General features: G+C 41.9%; 1 protein-coding gene across 2 annotated transcripts in view; it reads right to left on the reverse strand.

The window, feature by feature from the left end:
• Positions 1 to 496: 496 nt before the first annotated feature.
• FAM227A (family with sequence similarity 227 member A) overlaps positions 497 to 17,942 on the reverse strand; it is a 52,100-nt gene continuing 34,654 nt past the window's right edge. For both annotated transcript variants that reach the window (XM_027968111.3, XM_012175651.5), the window contains 5 exons: positions 15,656 to 15,750; positions 12,183 to 12,340; positions 10,185 to 10,337; positions 6,629 to 6,769; positions 497 to 3,084 (listed from right to left, as the gene is read on the reverse strand). In XM_027968111.3, the coding sequence (XP_027823912.1) occupies positions 2,991 to 3,084; positions 6,629 to 6,769; positions 10,185 to 10,337; positions 12,183 to 12,340; positions 15,656 to 15,750 (641 nt within the window). In that variant the 3' untranslated portion in view covers positions 497 to 2,990. The remainder of the gene's footprint in view (positions 3,085 to 6,628; positions 6,770 to 10,184; positions 10,338 to 12,182; positions 12,341 to 15,655; positions 15,751 to 17,942) is intronic.

Raw genomic sequence — 17,942 nt, forward strand, 5'->3', positions numbered from 1 at the left:
GCAGACACTCCCTTTCTGCATTCAAGAAAACAAATTTAGAAAAGTCAAATCACAAAAGCTACTAGGCCTAAGGTCATAAATCTACTATGACGCAGAACAGGGATCCAAAGTTCTGAATTTTCTGGGTCCAAAGCTTGAGCTCTTCCCTTTTACCCTTCTTCCAATCCTTTACCTGGGTAATATTCTCCAAGGGGGTCACCTAGAATCACACTCAAGTTCAAGTGAAGATGTTATCTAAGGGAGACACCATCTGTTCCAAGAATGTACTTAATTGTTTCTTTGTTCAGGCAGTCATTTTCTTGATTTTTTCCCCCTCTTGGCTGGGTTGGGCAGACTGTTCTAACACAGACCAGGTTACTTCCTTGTGCCCTGAGACCCATATGATAAAGTTCGAACCCCTCAGCCCCAACTGCAGGTCCTTCTACACATTGGCCCCTGTACTTCTGAGCCACGGTGAAGTCTCTCTTGGAAGTTTTTCTTGGATTCCACACAGATCTCTAGCACAACTTTAATGCATTTATTGGTTTACACATCTTCCCCCTTCTTGTAGGTCAGGTACTATGTCTTTATTCATCTCTGTATCAACAGGACCCGGTGTGTGCAAACATGGCATAAGATAGACCCTAGTGAACGCTTCCTCAACATCTTTTCAAGCCCCAGTGTCCTCCTCAGAGAAATGGAGGTACCAACACCCACCTAGGGGCAAAGAGGGGAAAGGGGTTAAATCTGAGATAATGTCTGAAAAGGACTTGGAGTACTCAGGACTTAGTAAGTACTTAAGAAATGATGTCTCCTATGATTACTATTATATGATACATATAATACATACCTATATATACTCCATAGTGTTGTTATTAATAAACAAGTGAATGAGAGAATTAGTAAGCAAATACATGAATGAATGAGGTCACTCTATGCCAATTTAAATTCTAACTTTGGTTCAGGTAGGAGTGGACTTTAATATTCTTTGTCCTATGGAGAGGAATGACTAAATGTATTATTGTATTATTTTTTGTTTTCTTCTTTCTATTTTAGAGTAAATCCAACAGCACGTGAAAACTTCATCCAAAAAGTTCTTTTGATTCTTAGACAAGGATTCATGCAGGTGAGATGGAAGGTGATAAGATAAAGACTATTTCATTTTTCTGCATTGGATTTGACTTCTTGATCACCTTTCTGTGGGTGAACCATAAAGACACAAAGAGAAGTAGGTTAAAAAACCAATGTGATCAAGAGAATGAAGAAAGGAATTCCCAACAGTATCTAAACAGCCTGGAAATGAACCACCTAGAGTGAAGTAGAGCAGAAGGCTGGGAAATGGAGGTGAAACTGATAGATTATGTAAAGTGACTGAATGTACTGGGAGAATTTGGAGATAGACTGTGATAAGTATATTAAAAAAGGAAAAAAAGAAAACAAGTAGATTGAAAAAGAGACTTAGTTCCAGCGACAGCAAAGAGTTTTGCAAGAAACAAAAACAGTGAAAGTATATTCTGTAGCTCATGGTAATGGTGTTGATGGTATAATAATACTGATTAAGGAACCAGCCAAAATCACAATAGAAACACATTGGCAGGATGGGAGAGGGACAGTGTGTGCATGTGTGAGTCTAGTCCTCACCTTTCTGTGAGAATTCAATAGATAATGCCGAACACTAGAAAATCAAGAGCACCAGGGTATTTAAACATATGGAGGAAAACAAATAACAAAACAGTTAAGAAAGTGGAAAGTGTTGCTGTGGAATAGGCAAGGGGGTCTGGAAGAGCGCAATTTTTGTAACAAGCTGTTAGCTGAGTTCTCATAAATGTTTTATTAAGAGAGATATAAGATCAAGAAAGCTTGGAGCTGCTGCTGCTGCTAAGTTGCTTCAGTCGTGTCCGACTCTGTGCAACCCCATAGACGGCAGCCCACCAGGCTCCCCCGTCCCTGGGATTCTCCAGGCAAGAGTACTGGAGTGGGTTGCCACTGCCTTCTCCAAAAGCTTGAGACTACTGATTAAAAAGATAGCCAGGATTTCACGTAGAGATAGATGTTTGTGGAAGACTTTGCAAATCCCCTGAAGTACATTCATAATTCCATCATGTAGCCCACCATCTGCCACCAGGACTTGAAAAGTCCAAATATGGCCATGTGGTTCCCTGTTTAATATGGTTCATGGATTCCCACCACTTAGATACTAAAGTGGTTTTGTTTAGAAAATTCCTTCATGGTTTGTCCAGGAATCTTCTCTAGGTTCGTCCCTCCTAGAGCCCCTCACATGCTTCCTTGACCTCCTGCCATGTTACTTGCTGCATCTGAGTCTTTGCCTCTGCTGCTCCCGACCGGGTCGGGAAGATCCCCTGGAGAAGGGAATGGCAACCCCCTCCAGTATCTTGCCTGGAAAATCCTATGGACAGCGGAGCCTGGAGGACTGCAGTTCATGGGGTCACAAAGAATTAGGACCTGACTTAGCAACTGAACACGCACGTACATGTTTGTATTGTGTTGAGCTTAATGCTTGGCACAGAGTAAACACTAAATTGGTAGCCATTATTATTATAAACAAAGTGAAAGTGTTAATCGCTCAGTTGTCTCTTTGCGACCCCATGAACTGTAGCCCTCGAGGCTCCTCTGTCCATGGAATTCTCTGGGTGAGAATACCGGAGTGGTTTGCCATTCCTTTCTCCAAGGGATCTTCCTGACCCAGGGATAGAACCCAGGTCTCCCGCATCGCAGGTGGATTCTTTACCGTCTGAGCCACCACTTAACATTGTTAGCTATATAAGTGAAATAATGGGTAAAAGAGTAAATGCATGAGTAAATGTAGTGACCTAAGGAAAAATCTCCCCACTCCTGCTTTTCACTCAACCTAGGAAAAACTATAATGGAACCTTTCCCCTACACTGGGAATATTTATTTCTATTTCTCAGTCTTTGGCCACAAGTTTCTTTTTCTCCTGTTTTTGTTCTACTAGCAGGCACGTCAGAAATGTTGTGGGAGCTTCCAAGTTCCTACAGGGAAAAGAGTTCATCAGTGCTTGATGGTGAGAAGGAAGAGTCAGTCGAATTCTGTTTCCATTCTCCATTCCTCTCTTCTTTTTCCTTCCTGTGGGGGAAACAAAAAAGACATTTACAAAAATTGGCTCAAAACTTCACTGTGATCTCTTCAAAGGTTTCCCTAGAATCTTGATAAGTATTGAAAGAAAAAGTTTACAAATCAGCCAAAACACTGGCAATAGCAAATAACTGAAGCAGAGTGCTGAACACATGGCAATGACTCCCTCATTCATCTGCTAAGTACTGACTGAGGATCTGTTGGGTGCTAAGCCCTGGAGGGAAAAAAAAGGTCATCTAGGGCAGTATTCCTGACCTCAAGGACAAATCTCAATTTATGGACAAGCAAATCTGTGACTAGAATATGCTATGTTCTGTGGTATGTGATCAGGAAAGCACAGGACAATACCCTGAGTGGGTAAATCAGGGAAGACTTCCTGGAGGTGATGTCTGAGCTGGGTTTTAAGGGTTACTGAGGGGTTAGCTAGATTAAGAAGTAGGGTGAAAAGCTGTAAACTGAAAGGGTGGGGGAGGGATAGAATGGGAGTTTGGGATTAGCAGATATAAACTATTATACATAAAATGAATAAATGACAAAGTTTTACTGTACAGCACAGGGGACTATACTCAATATCCTGAGACAAACTGTAGTGGAAAGAATATAAAAAAGAATTTATTTTTATGTATAACTGAATCACTTTTCTGTACAGCAGAAATTAACACAACATTGTAAATCAACTATACTTCAATAAAAAAAAGAAGTAATTGAAAGATAGTCATGTCTGAGGGAATAATAACAATATTGGTGAATTAGATTAGTTGGCTTTTTGTATTTCTGAGAATCTAATCTGGATAGCAGAAAGACTGCTAATGAGTCACCATTGAATTTACAGGATTCTGTGGCTCAAACAGGTAGGCCTCAAGCTAAACTATTATTTTTAAAATGTGAAGGAAGGAAGGAAAATTTGCTTCCCAGTTTGAAGTAAAATTTCACCTAGAAGGTTGAAAGTTTTCCTTCATTAAATTTCTCAAATCATTATGCTTTGGTTTCTTTACCTCTGAAATGTAGAGTATAACACCATCTATCTGTGGTAGAGATGGTTATTTAACAACTCATCCACTCTTACATTAAGATGGTAATGTACCCAGATTTAAAAAACAAACAACTAATTTCCCAGTCTCCTTTGAAGCTAACATCACCGTGTGACTAATATCTGGCCCTTGAAATAAATTGGTAATGTTATATGATATTTCCAAGGAGGTTATTAAAAAGGGAGAAGTTAAAAGAAATTGACTACACATGGGCATGAGGGATCTTTCTAGGGTGATGAAAAAGTTCTAAAGCTAAATTGCAGTAATTGTTGCAAATCTCTGTAAATTTACTAAAATCACTGAATTGCACTGGCAAAGTGGGCAAATGTTAGGTAAGTTGTACCTCATTAATATTATAAAATCATAATCATTTTTATTTTAACAAAAGAACATTTTAAATATTTTAAAACAATGTTTATTAAAAAGAAAGAAATTGCTGTAGCCATGCATTCACGTTCTAGCAATGAGATGTAAGTGGAAATGTTGTTTGGGACTTCTGGAAATGCTCCTTAAAAGAGAATGTGGCTATAGATTAAAAGTAAATGAATGAAGAAAAATACACCATGCTAATACTGATCAAAAGAGAGCAAGGGTAACTATACTAATTTCAGACAGAGCAGATTCAAAAGCAAAAAAAGTTATCAGGGATAAAGAAGGACATTATATAATGATAAAGTGGTCAGTTCTCCAAGAAGACATAACAATTCTTACTGTATTGCTCCTAACAAAGCAGCATCAAGCTACACAAGGGAAAAACTGCTTGAAAACAAGGACAAATAGGTGACTCCAATATCATAGTCAGAAACTTCCACACTCCTCTAATGGGAAATGGACAGATCCAGCAGGCAGGTAATCGGTAAGGACATACTTGAGCTCAACAATACCATAATCAACTGGATGTAATTGACATCTGTAGACTGCATCACCCCAAACAGCAGATTATACAGTCTCTGAAAGCTCACATGTAACATTCACCAAGACAGACCAAATTCTGGGCCAAAAAAATATACCTAAACAAATCTGAAAAAAGATAAATCACATTTTGCCTACTCTCAGACCAAGATGGAATCTAACTGGAAATCAATAGCAGAGAGAGAGAGCTGGAAAATCCCCAAATACTTGGAGATTAAACAACATACTTCTAAACAACACATAGGTCAAAGAAAACTCAAGAGAAATTGCTATAAAACTCATCAAATCCTCCTGGGTTTGGACACACAGTTTCGAGGACAGGCACCTACTGTGTCCCCACTTCACCTGGCAAACGATAAGTCTCTTCTTTTCTACTTCATCCAACACTCTGTCTCTGGGGTTCGATTTGGCACTGGTGTTCAGAAGCTGAGCTTTCGGCATCACCATCAGAGACTTTTACGAGGCTTAGTTTATGGAGGCTGGGAAAGGGTGTCTCTCTTTCTTTCAGGTCATACACTATAAGGACATAGGCTTGGGGCTGTTCTTGGCGCTCTTTCTTTCAAGGGCAGTTCAGTTCAGTTGCTCAGTTGTGTCTGACTCTTTGCGACCCCATGAACCGCAGCACGCTAGGCCTCCCTGTCCATCACCAACTCCCAGAGTTTACCCAAACTCATGTCCACTGAGTCGGTGATGCCATCCAACCATCTCATCCTCTGTTGTCCCCTTTTCCTCCTGCCCTCAATCTTTCCCAGCATCAGGGTCTTTTCTTTCAAGGGCAGAAGTAGCTTGAAAAGCAAGCCAGCACACAGGAACAGAGGGTCATAAAAGAAAGGGAGACGACTTCCCTGGTGATCCAGTGGACAAGAATCTGCCTGCCAATATACGTGACTCCTGTTGGATCTCTGGTCCAGGAAGATCTCACATGCCTCAGGGCAACTGAGCCCGAGAGCCAAGAGCCACAACTATCACAAGTACTGAGCCGCCCCCAACCCCTGCGCTCTGGAGCCTGCAAGCACCGCAACTAATGAATCCCATGTGCCCTAGAGCCCAGGGTCTGTAACAAAAGAAGCCACCACAGTGAGAAGCCCTTGCCCTGCAATGAAGAGTAGCCCCTACTCACTGCAACTAGAGAAAGCCCACGTGCAGCAACAAAGACCCAGTAAAGCCTACCTAAATAAATTAAAAATTTTTTAAAGAAACAAAGAAAAGGAAAGAATCTGTAAAAATCTTTGAGCCTTCAGGTCTATCATACCTGCAGCCAGTCTGTCTGTGGCCTTTCCAGTTACAAAAACCATGAGATTTTCCTTCCACTCAAGCTGGTTTGAGTTGGTTTTGTGGCACTTGCAAGCTAAGACCTCTGACTCAAACAGTTCATAAAGTACAAGTATTTGGCATAGAGGAAGTACAAGGTCATTGGTAGCCCTTATAGTTACCATTAATAATAATAAAAATAAAGTGAGAATTGAGTGATTAACACATAAAAGTGAGTGGACTTTTATAAAAATATTATATATATATATATCTTTCCATGTATTAAGAATTCCTACAATGTTCACATTTCTGCTTTTCCTATGGCCTTTGTTCAAACAAACCTCAAAATAAACTCAGTCTCCCTCTGATAAATTCTTCTGGATTTCTTTTCAGGAGTATCCTCAAAGAGGGTTGAAGCCTGGATGAACGTGTGGTTTGCCTTTTTTTTGTCTTTTGCTCTTTGATCAATATTCTTCACCTCCCTGTGGGAAAATCACAAAGACACATGGAAGAAGACTAAAGAGTCAGCATTGTCTTTTTACTCTTTACTCTGTCTTCGCATTAAAAAGTGGCAGATCTTTACAAATTCACTCATTACATCTGTCAAGAGCAACTGACTGAAGCAGACAGTTGGCCACACAACAGCAACTCAGTCACCAAGCTCCTGCTCTGTGCTGGGAGTCATACGGCCCTGGGGGATACAGAGAAATAAGACATTGTCCCTGCCTCAGCAGAATGTACTCAAATTAAGAAGACAGGTGAGGAAAACCAACCATCTGAGAGAAAGCTGAAGCATGAACTTGAGGCGAGCGGAATTCAGTTTGGGGTTCTGCCATTTGCTGTGTGTCCTTGAGCAAGTTAGTTAACCTCTCCTTGCTAGTGTACTCATCTCAACATGGTAACAATAGAACCGAGTATAATGTTGAGGGTAAATTGAGTTACGTAGGTCACGCGATTAGCACAGGGCCTCGTAGTAACACACAGGAAGTGCTCAGTAAATGTCAGTTTCTGCTGCTGCTATTATGATAGGAGACGCTTTTCAGTGGAATTGGGAAGTATACCAGTTGACCTTTGAAAAGTGAGTAGACCTCTATTCAATGAAGAAACAAGTTATGGACATTCAAGGTAGTCAAAATAGCAATAAAAATACATTCAAGTGAATTAAGATGGTGTCATATATACTTCTCTGCTGCTATGGAATAGATGTAAAAAGACTGGTCGCAGGAAACTACTGTTGACCTTGGCCTGAACCGGTGGTTATTCCAACGTCTTACCCCAAGTCAAAAGAAAAAAATCATGTTGACACAACATTCTCACTTTTGGCATCCTTTTTTCCTAACCTTCTGAAGCCAGCTTCTGCTTGCAGTAGAGAGGGAAACAAGCAGCAAACCGCACTTGTCTTCGTTGTGATGACATTTTCTAACAGGAAAGCTTGGACATAAATCCTTGATAGTATTTTCTACCGGAGAAAGGAAAGGGCAACCCACTCCACTATTCTTGCCTGGAAGATTCCATGGACAGAGGAGCCTGGCGGGCTACAGTCCATGGGGTCACAAAGAATCAGACATGACTGAACAACTGAGCAGTATTTCCTATATTGTCATTTCTTGGGATTTTGAAGCCTATACAACTCTTGTTGTTGAGTTGCTAAGTCATGTCCAACAATTTTGCGATCCCACGGACTGTAGCATGTCAGACTCCTCTGTCCACGGGATTTCCCAAGCAAGAATACTGGAGAGGGTTGCCATTTTCTTCTCCAATACCTGTCTTAGGCGCCTATTTTCCACTAGTAAGAGCACCTTTAGCTTGTATGACAGGGTCATATGGCGAAACATTTCATAAAATTCTGCAAAGGGTGTTTTGAATTGCGGGTGCTTGGCCCCCATACAAGTCTAAGGGTCACGGCTCTGACTCACAGGAAACGAAGTTCTGCAGCAGCGACTGATCCCGCTCTTTCATTGCAGCTCCAACTGCATGTGCTAACTAGGTTCCTCCCCCACCTAGAGCAGAGATCCCTGCAAGATAGCTCCTGGATTGCCTTTTCTTTCTTTGTATATTTATTTACTTTATTTTTATTTATTTGTTTGTCTTGGGTCCTAGCTGTGGCACGTGTGCTCAGTAGTTGCAGCACACAGGCTTAGTAGCTCTGAGGCATGTGGGATCTTAGTTCCCCGACCAGGGGTCAAATCTGCATCCCCTGCACAGCAAGGCAGATTTTAAACCACTGGACACCAGGGGAGTCCCCGGATTGCCTTTTCTAAGGAACACTGCTCTAGGCCTCCCCAGTAGCAAACTTTCCAACTCCAAGACCTGGTGCTGCTTTGGATCCTGCAGTTTTTGGGGAATGAGGTCACATGTATTACCTCTGCTGTTGCTGCTGCTGCTAAGTCACTTCAGTCGTGTCTGACTCTGTGTGACCCCATAGATGGCAGCCCACCAGGCTCCCCTGTCCCTGGGATTCTCCAGGCAAGAACACTGGAGTGGGTTTGTATGACCTCTAAGAGCCGTCATTTGCTGAGCACTTCCTGTGAGCCAGGTACCAACCTAGACATCTCCTTTAACCCACACAACTACTCTGTTAGTAGTGTCTTTGCTTTACAGATGGGGTATCCAAGACTCACATGAGCTAAATGATGGACCTAATTCATAGAGAGGGTGAGACAGAGCTGTGCCTGCAGCTTCAGTCTGACCACCTTCAATCCCAGTGCTCCAAATGGATATGCCACATTACAGATGCTGTGCTCAGTCACTCAGTCATGTACGACTCTGCAACCCCGTGGACTGCAGCCTGCCAGGCTCCTCTGTCCTTGGGAATTCTCCAGGTGAGAATACTAGAGTGGGTTGCCACGCCCTCCCTCCAGGGGATCTTCCCAGGCCAGGGATCAAACGCAGGTCTCCCACAGTGCAGGTGGATTCTTTACTGCCTGAGCCACAAGGGAGGCACATTAGGGGAACAAGTGGTAATTGACATCCCCGAAGAGTCCTAGCCCACCTACAACTAATATTCCACACGGGCATTTGTCATCTTCCATTATTGTTATGGAATAACAATAAAGACTGTTCAAAAATTTAAACATATATAAAAGTAAAGAAAGTTATATAATTAACATCATTTACCCATTATCTTGCTTCAAAAGTTATCAATATGAAGTCAATCTTGATTCTCCTTTGTTTCCCTGTCCCCATGCCAAATGGGTCAATTTAAGGCAAATCTTAGACACTGTGTCATTTCAGCCATAAATACTTCATAATATATCTAAGACACAACTCTTTAAAAAATAACTACAAACTTATTGTAATATCTTTAAGAAAGGAACACTCTAATAAAAGAAATTTCTTAATATCACTTAAAACCAGGTCAACGTTCAAATTTCCCCAGTTATCTCATAATTGAGATAATTATCTCAACTGGTTGACTTAAGTCCAGATCCAAACAATGTTTTGATTAACATATCTCTCCAGTGTCTTCTAAACAACAACAGCTCCTCCTCCCTCCTCTTCTATTTTCTTTGCTTTTCATGTGTTGAGGAAACCGGTTTATCCAGTTTATTTGTCCTATAGAATTTCCTATTCTAGATTCACCAATTGCACCCCTGGAGATACAGATATATGTGCCCAGGAAAAAAGACTGGATGGATTTATAGAAAAATATTGGCAATGTGAATGTGTACCTGTAGGTGTTTTTCCAGGTTCTATGTTTTCATTGTGAATAAACGTTTTTGTAGTCAGGAAAAAAAATAACTTGTAAAAAAAAAAAGACCTGGTCTCTGTTATTGTGGAATTTACATTCTGAACGCACGGGCTACAGGGCTGGACCCCAGTTACAAATTAGCGTGACATGCTGCAATAGACAAATGCTGGAACCACGCCTCTTCCCCTCAAAGGCCCCTTAAATACCTGAGGAAGTTGTCCTGCAGCTCCTTCAGGTACTCGTCAAAGTAATTCCACTCACTCCAGTGAAGCCAGTTCAGCTGGTGAAAGTTTTCCCTCCGCTTCTTCATGTTGCTCAGTGTCAGGTTGATGACCTCAGCATAGGTCAGGGTGGACTCAGTGGCTTTAATGTCAAGGAAAACCCCACACCGTCACTTGGCATTGACTCAGCTTTGTTGGTGGGATATGTCCAGGGCATGGGGAGGAGGGAGGTGAGATGCCCGAGTGGGGAAACTGACCTGCTTCTAGAAATCTGAGCAGGAAACCCTCCATGGCCTTGATCGTGGCCTGCTTGGGAAAGAAAAAGCCTAACCTCTCCATGGCTCGGCCACTCTCCCATCTTTAATAAAGTCCTTCTCCCCTCCTGCTGATGGGAGGGCTGTGTGCTATGCTCAGTCGGTAAGCTGTGTCTGATCCTTTGCAACCCCATGGACTGTAGCCCGCCAGGCTCCTCTGTCCATGGGATTTCCCAGGCAGGAATACTGGCGCAGGTTGCCATTTCCTTCTCCAGGGGATCTTCCTCACCCAGGGACTGAACCCACATCTCTTGCGTCTCATGCATAAGCAGGCAGATTTATTTTTTACCACTGCATCACCTAGGAAGCTCCTGGAAGGCCTAGAAGCGCTTATTTTAGACTCCCATCTAAAATTCTTACTCTATTATCAAAGTGGTGAATAGAAAGGGATTCCAACTTTCCTTTCCTTTCCTTTCAGGCCCAATTCTGATTCCCTATCTCATGTTTGTATTAATATGGTGAAAAGTTCTCTCTACCTTCCCCTCCCTTCCACCCCTTCTGAACTGGTCAGAATCTCAGTTACACTCATCACGAGCTGTGGGACATCAGACAATGTATGCCACCCTCTGTGCCTCCATTGCCATATCTATAAAATAGGGATAATAATACCTACCTCAGATGCTGTTAATGATAATAATGATGGTTACTACTTTTTTTAGTACCAGCTCTATGCCATTTAATCCTGGTCACAACACTATTGATTTGGTGTGACTATCCTCATTTTAGGAATGAGCTGATAAAGATACTGAGCTTAGAGTTGAAGGTGCGCACATGAGATCTTGAAGCCAGTGGGCTATTGAACTGGGACTCAAATGCAGGGGTGGGTATCCCCAACCTAGGCTCTTTCTACTACACTACACTGTCCTTACAGAGGACAGTGATGAGGTGATATAAGGGAAAGCATTTTATAAATAACAAAGTACTGTGCCGACAGGTAGCATTCACTCAATCACTTGTTACCTGCCAGGAGCTGTACCTGTTCTCTACATTACAACCCTATGAGGCAGGTACTGTTATCCCCATTTTATAGGTGAAAAAATGAGGCTCAGAGAGAAGCTGGAATTTGTCTAAGATCACTCAGCTGGTAAGCAGTTGAGTTGGTTCCTGAATCCGGGTCTATTTGATCCCATGTTCTGACCCTCAGTGGAAACTGCTAAGACTCAGACACCAACACATATCACACCTATTTTCTAAAGATATGGGTTTTGACCATATCTTTACGATAAATGTCAATGGGGCCAGGAATTTGCTAAGGGGTCTTGCGGAGGGGTGTGTGTGTGTGAGGAGGATGCTAGAAGAAACACACACCTAGACACCAAAATTCCTGATCAATATATACGGTGGGGTCAGCGGGCATCTGGGTGGCATTAGTAAATTGCAAAGTATGTTACAGTCCCTAAGTAGCCCATTCTTTATGGTAGATAGGAAGAGATTTTGCACACAGGGAAATCTGACTTGCCCAGGGTCCCCCACAGCATGAGGCAGGTTTTGAATTAAAATGAGCAAGATTCTGACCCATAGGCATGTATCAATGGTCACCCTTGATAGGTCCCTACTATGTGTCAGGTGCTGTGCCGAGGGTTAGATGTGTCTTCCTTCACCCTTGCTTCAGGGTAGGGGAAGCAGGGATCTGGAGTGGTGTGTGTCTAACCCACGGTGGAAAGGATATGGGATGGTCTTGGTTCTTTCTCTTCTGACCATCAACAGGTCTTGGCCATGCTGCTGCAGGGTGGAGTAGTTCAGGAGGAAGTACACAATCAGAGGGCTCTTCCCATAAATGTTGAAGAGGTTTGGAGTCAGCGGAGGGCTTTTGCAGGCAGGGTAAGACTGAGTAGGAAAGAGAGAGGAGTAAAATAAAGGATATTGTCATTTTTACAGTATGTAATAAGAAATGTAAAAGTACCCATATCTTTTATCTAGGAACTCATTTTAGGATGCTACCCTAAGGAAAATTACCCACAAGCAAAAAAGATTTAGGCACTACGATGTTTACTGCAGTGATAATTACTACAGCAGAAGATTGGAATAATCTAAATGTTCAAGGAGATGTTGATATCTCTACCCAAAGGAATAGTATGCCACTATTAAAATGTTTACTAAGAGTTGGCACTAAAATACAGTTTTAGATGCAATAGTGATTTTAAAAATCAAGATACAAAATTAGGTAGATAATATTATGTATATTGTATAAAATAAATATAATTATATGAAATAAATCAAACAAAAAAAGATAGATGAGAGACTAGAAGCCTAGTTCCTAAAATGTCAGCAACTCACTCAGCAAATATATAGTGGGTGACTACCATGTATACACACTGATCTAGACACTGGCATATCAGCCGATAATAGGACACATTCCAGCCCTAAAGGGCTTGTATTATAGTTGAGAGAAAAACAACAAACTAAACAACAAGTAAGAAAGTACATGACACTATGGAATAATAAGGGCTTCAGGTAAGAATCAAGCAGATCAAGGGGTGTGGGTGGTGGTATGGGAGACTGGGGAGGAGAGGAATCTTTTCCATGGAGTGGTCAGGGAGGGCTGCCTTGAGGAGGAGTGATCCTGGCAGACCCTGAACAATGGAAGGAAGATCTGGGCGATGTTCCAGGCAAGGGGGACAGCAAGTGCAAGAGAACCCCCAGACAGACAGGGGCTTGCTGTGGCTGAGGGATGGAAAACAGGCCCGCATGGCTCAAAAGAGAACAAATGATGACGCTGAAGAAGGAGTGGGGTCTCCGGGCCACGGAAAGGAGCTAGAATTTTCTAAGTGTGGCTGAAGCCATCGGGAAGGTTTCGAGCTGGGTTACAACATGATCGGATTAATTTTTTTCTAAAGCTCCCTTCAACTGATGTGTGGAGAAATGACTGCAGTGGGTGAGCAATGGAGACAAGAAGAGCCCTTAGGAGACCTCTACAGTGGTTTGGTTAGTGCTGGGGCTGGGGCTGGGTAGTTGGGAGGGAGGTGAGAAGTGATGGAATTTGTGATTATACTGTAAAAGCAGAATTGGCAGGATTTATTAACGGAATCAAAGTAGGTATGAGAAAGAGGGGGAGTCAAGGATGACTCTAAAGGGTTAGGTGCCAGGTGCCCAGCTGGGAAAGTCTGGGGAAGAAAAGGTTGACAGAGTAGAACAATCCAGAGGTTTGTTTGGGATGTTCTGTATTTGAGATGCTGAATAGATATCAGGAAAGAGAACTGGCAGGGGCTGACAGTGATTTTTTTTCTTTCCTTATATTCCTCTGCCTTTTCTCCAAAATCTCTGTAGTGATCGTGTACTACTTTTGTTATTTTTTGTTGTTGTTATTTTTTAAAACAAGTTTTATTTTGAAGAAGTGGTTATAATTTAACCAGACAAAAATTCTGTCTCATGAATAAATGCTGTAGTAGCACCTAACCACATTATTCTCTAACCCTATTTACTTTGTTTTATTTTACTTTATTTTTTAATTAAAAAAACACATGTATTTATTTACTAAATATTTATTTGGCCGCACCAGGTCTTAGTTATGGCATGTTCTTTTAGTTTAGTTGCAGTATATGGGATCTTTTTTAGCTGTCGCATGTGGGATCTTTAGCTGCAGCACGTGGAATCTAGTTCCCCAACCAGGGACCAGACCTGGGCCACCCCACCCCCCACCCCCTGGCATTTGGAGGGTGAAGTCTTAGCCACTGGACCACCAGGGAAGTCCCTAATCATATTCATTTTCATTGCTTAATGAGATTTCCTTCATCTATAGCAGGCTCTGGAGAAGGCGATGGCACCCCACTCCAGTACTCTTGCCTGGAAAATCCCATGGACAGAGGAGCCTGGTAGGCTGCAGTCCAGGGGGTCGCGAAGAGTCGGACACGGCTGAGCGACTTCACTTTGACTTTTCACTTTCATGCATTGGAGAAGGAAATGGCAACCTACTCCAGTATTCTTGCCTAGAGAATCCCAGGGATGGGGGAGCCTGGTGGGCTGCCGTCTATGGGGTCGCACAGAGTCAGACATGACTGAAGTGACTTAGCAGTATAGCAGGCTCTCTCCACCTTGGCACTTAGCCATTTGGGGCCAGATAGTCCTTTGCTGTGGGAGACTGTCCTGGGCACTGTAGAAGGCTGAGCGGCATCCTTGGTCTCCACGGAATAGATACTAGTAGTACTTTGCCCCCACACCCAGTTGTGACAACCAGAAATCCCTCCAGACATGGCCAAATGTCTCCTGGGGGGCAAAACTGCCCCCAGTTGGGAATCACTACTCTTTAGCAAGATCCTACTGGTATCACAGAAACTTGGAGTCAGAAGGGAACTCATAGATCATTTAGTCCCATAATTCCTAAAGCCCCATCTCCCAGTGAGGGCCAGTCTGTGCCATTATGAAATAGCAACCCAGTATTCCAGTAATCTTGCCTGGAGAATTCCATGGACAGAGGAGCCTGGTGGGCTACAGTCCATAGGGTCACAAGCAACTTCACACACATGCACACTTATTTGGCTGTGCTGGGTCTTTGTTTCAGCATGCTCTGAGCATCAGTTTCCTCACTAATAAACTAAAGAATAGCAGGAGTAATTGTTTCAAAGGATTGTGACAGTAAAATAAAATACACTGTATGCATAGGTTTAGTATGGTGGTGCTGGTGGCTTAGTTGCTAAGTCATGTCCAGCTCCTGCAATGCCGTGGACAGTAGCTTGCCAGGCACCTCTGTCCATGACATTCTCCAAGCAAGAATACTGGAGCAGGTTGCCATTTCCTTCTCCACAGGTTTAGTATAATGCCTGACATATAGTAAGTGTTTATTACATGTTATTTATCATCACTACCTCAGATAAACCTCATCAGACCACCAGGACCTAGTAATTATTGTCCACATTTTATAGAGTAGGAAATGGAGGCCCAGGGTTCTCTTTCCATTACACCCAGGCTCCTGAGTTTCAAGCAAATAATTTAAATCTGGAGAAATCCAGGCTAAATTGCTCACTCAAACTTGCCCGCTTCAGTCAGTAATTATCTGCAGGAGATTTCCTTACTCTATTAACTGAGTCTACAATCAGAAACACCCCAGTTTTTACTCTGCCATTTTCACAGACCTAAATTTTCCAGCCAGAACTCCTAGCACCTTTTAAGCCATCTCTACTATGAAACTTGCAATCACGTGCTCACCTGCTTAGGAAGCATACTCTCAAGTTCTCTTGCGGCTGATATCCTCTTGACTTGTTTTGTGGGTCTCCTCAAAACCGGAGTCTGATAGGTATGCTCTGTCAGTACAATATTAGCAAAAAATGATCAATAGAATTGTCAGCTAGGATGAGAAAAGGAAACAAGAATTTAAATGACTGTGGATTTTTCATCAGACCATTGAGACCAGAGGCTGTGGAACAACATTGAAAAGTACAGAAAGAAAAGAACTGTCAACCCAGAATTCTATATCCAGAAAAAACATCCTTCAAAAATGAAGGTGAAATAAAGACATTATCAGAAGAAAGAAAACCAAGAGAACTAATTAAGCAGGCCTATTTTAAATGGAGGATTTTTTTTTGGTGGAGGGAGGGGATGTAAGAAGGAAAATGATTCCAGAGGGAAACCTGGAACTTCAGAAATGAAGGAAAAGCAACAGAAACTGTAAATACCTGGTTATCTATCATAAGTACAATATATACAGTAATACAGAATATAAACAATAAATATATAATATATATTGTAAACATATCTGGTTGTATGTAGTAAATATAATACTGTATTTTCTCCTCTTACATTCTTTAAAATACGTATGATGATCACTTTGGAATACTGTATGGCAGTTCCTCAAAATGTTAAACATAAGACCCAGCAATTCCACCCTTGGTGTACATATATCCAAGAGAAATGAAAACATATATCTACACAAAACATTTGCATATGAATTTTCACAGCAGCAATATTTATAATAGTTACAAAGTACAAATAACTCAAACAGGAAAAAATAAAATCACTATATCTAAAACAGTTGTGGAATGCTTAGTGTTCAGAAGAAACTCTATAACATTTTTCATATTAGCAAAAGGCGTTTCATTTCTACTCAGTTCAAAATATTTTCTAATTTCCTTTAATTCTTCCTCTTTGACTCATACGTCTACATTAATTGAATATATATGTAGATTTGGGGGACTTGCAAAGTCTCCCACAAATATTTACCTCTATTTGGAACCCCCCATACCTCTCAATGAGTGGTCCCCAAGTTTGAGGGTTTTTTTAATGGTTTTACTGAGATATAATTTACATACCTCTTTGCACCTCCCTTTCTCCATCAAGAAAAGAGATTGCTTAACTTTTCAAATACTGATGACGTGTGAAATAATCTAGGATGATACTTAAGAGTTATGTTCTAACACAGTTTTCTTAGGTTCTGTATTTGTCTATTTGGCACCCATTAATTACAGGGCCAAACTAATGACCAAAGTTGTCTACATCTCCTGCATGAACCAGAGGCCATATCTGACTCTCACAGTTCAGTTCAGTTCAGTCGCTCAGTCGTGTCCGACTTTTTGTGACCCCATGCACGCCAGGCTTCCCTGTCCATCACCAACTCCCAGAGCTTACTCAAATTCATGTCTATCAAGTCAGTGATGCCATCCAACCATCTCATCCTCTGTCATCCCCTTCTCTTCGTGCTTTCAATCTTACCCAGCATCAGGGTCTTTCCCAATGAGTCAGTTCTTCACTCAGATGGCCAAAGTATTGGAGTTTCAACTTCTGCATCAGTCCTTCCAATGAACACCCAGGGCTGATCTCCTTCAGAATGGACTGGTTGGATCTCCTTGCAGTCCAAGGGACTCTCAAGAGTCTCCTCCAACACCACAGTTCAAAAGTGTCAATTCTTTGATGCTCAGCTTTCTTTATAGTCCAACTCTCACATCCATACATGACTACTGGAAAATCACAGCTTTGATGAGATGGACCTTTGTTGGCAAAGTAATGTCTCTGCTTTTTAATATGTTGTCTAGGTTGGTCATAGCTTTTCTTCCAAGGAGCAAGCATCTAACTCTCATACCAAACCAATATTTCTCCTGACTTAAATCATCCCGGTCCAGGTGTCAGACCACTAGAGACAGCCTTTATGCCCTAAAGCCCACCAGAATTATTCAATACAGCCAATTCTATGCTGTTTAAACTGTCATATCTGGCTTTTCCTAAGGAAATTCCAGTAAAGGCTGTGGCCTATGCCTTCCCTTTACTCCCTTCTGCCTCCTGAGAACACTGGAGCTTCCTCCTATAACCCTGATTGGCAAGCTATGCCTCCCATTACTAGGACTGAGAACATGAAGTTTCTTTTAATGGCACTGACCTATGTAGTCACTTAGTCACCTTTGTGTTGGGCTGGCCAAAAGGTTCATTTAGGTTTTCCTACACTATCTTACAGAAAAACCCAAATGAACTTTTTGGCCCACTCAATAAATTAACACCCAGGCAC

The sequence above is a fragment of the Ovis aries genome, chromosome 3, assembly GCF_016772045.2.
Source record: "Ovis aries strain OAR_USU_Benz2616 breed Rambouillet chromosome 3, ARS-UI_Ramb_v3.0, whole genome shotgun sequence".
In the NCBI taxonomy this organism is placed as follows: Eukaryota; Metazoa; Chordata; class Mammalia; order Artiodactyla; family Bovidae; genus Ovis; species Ovis aries.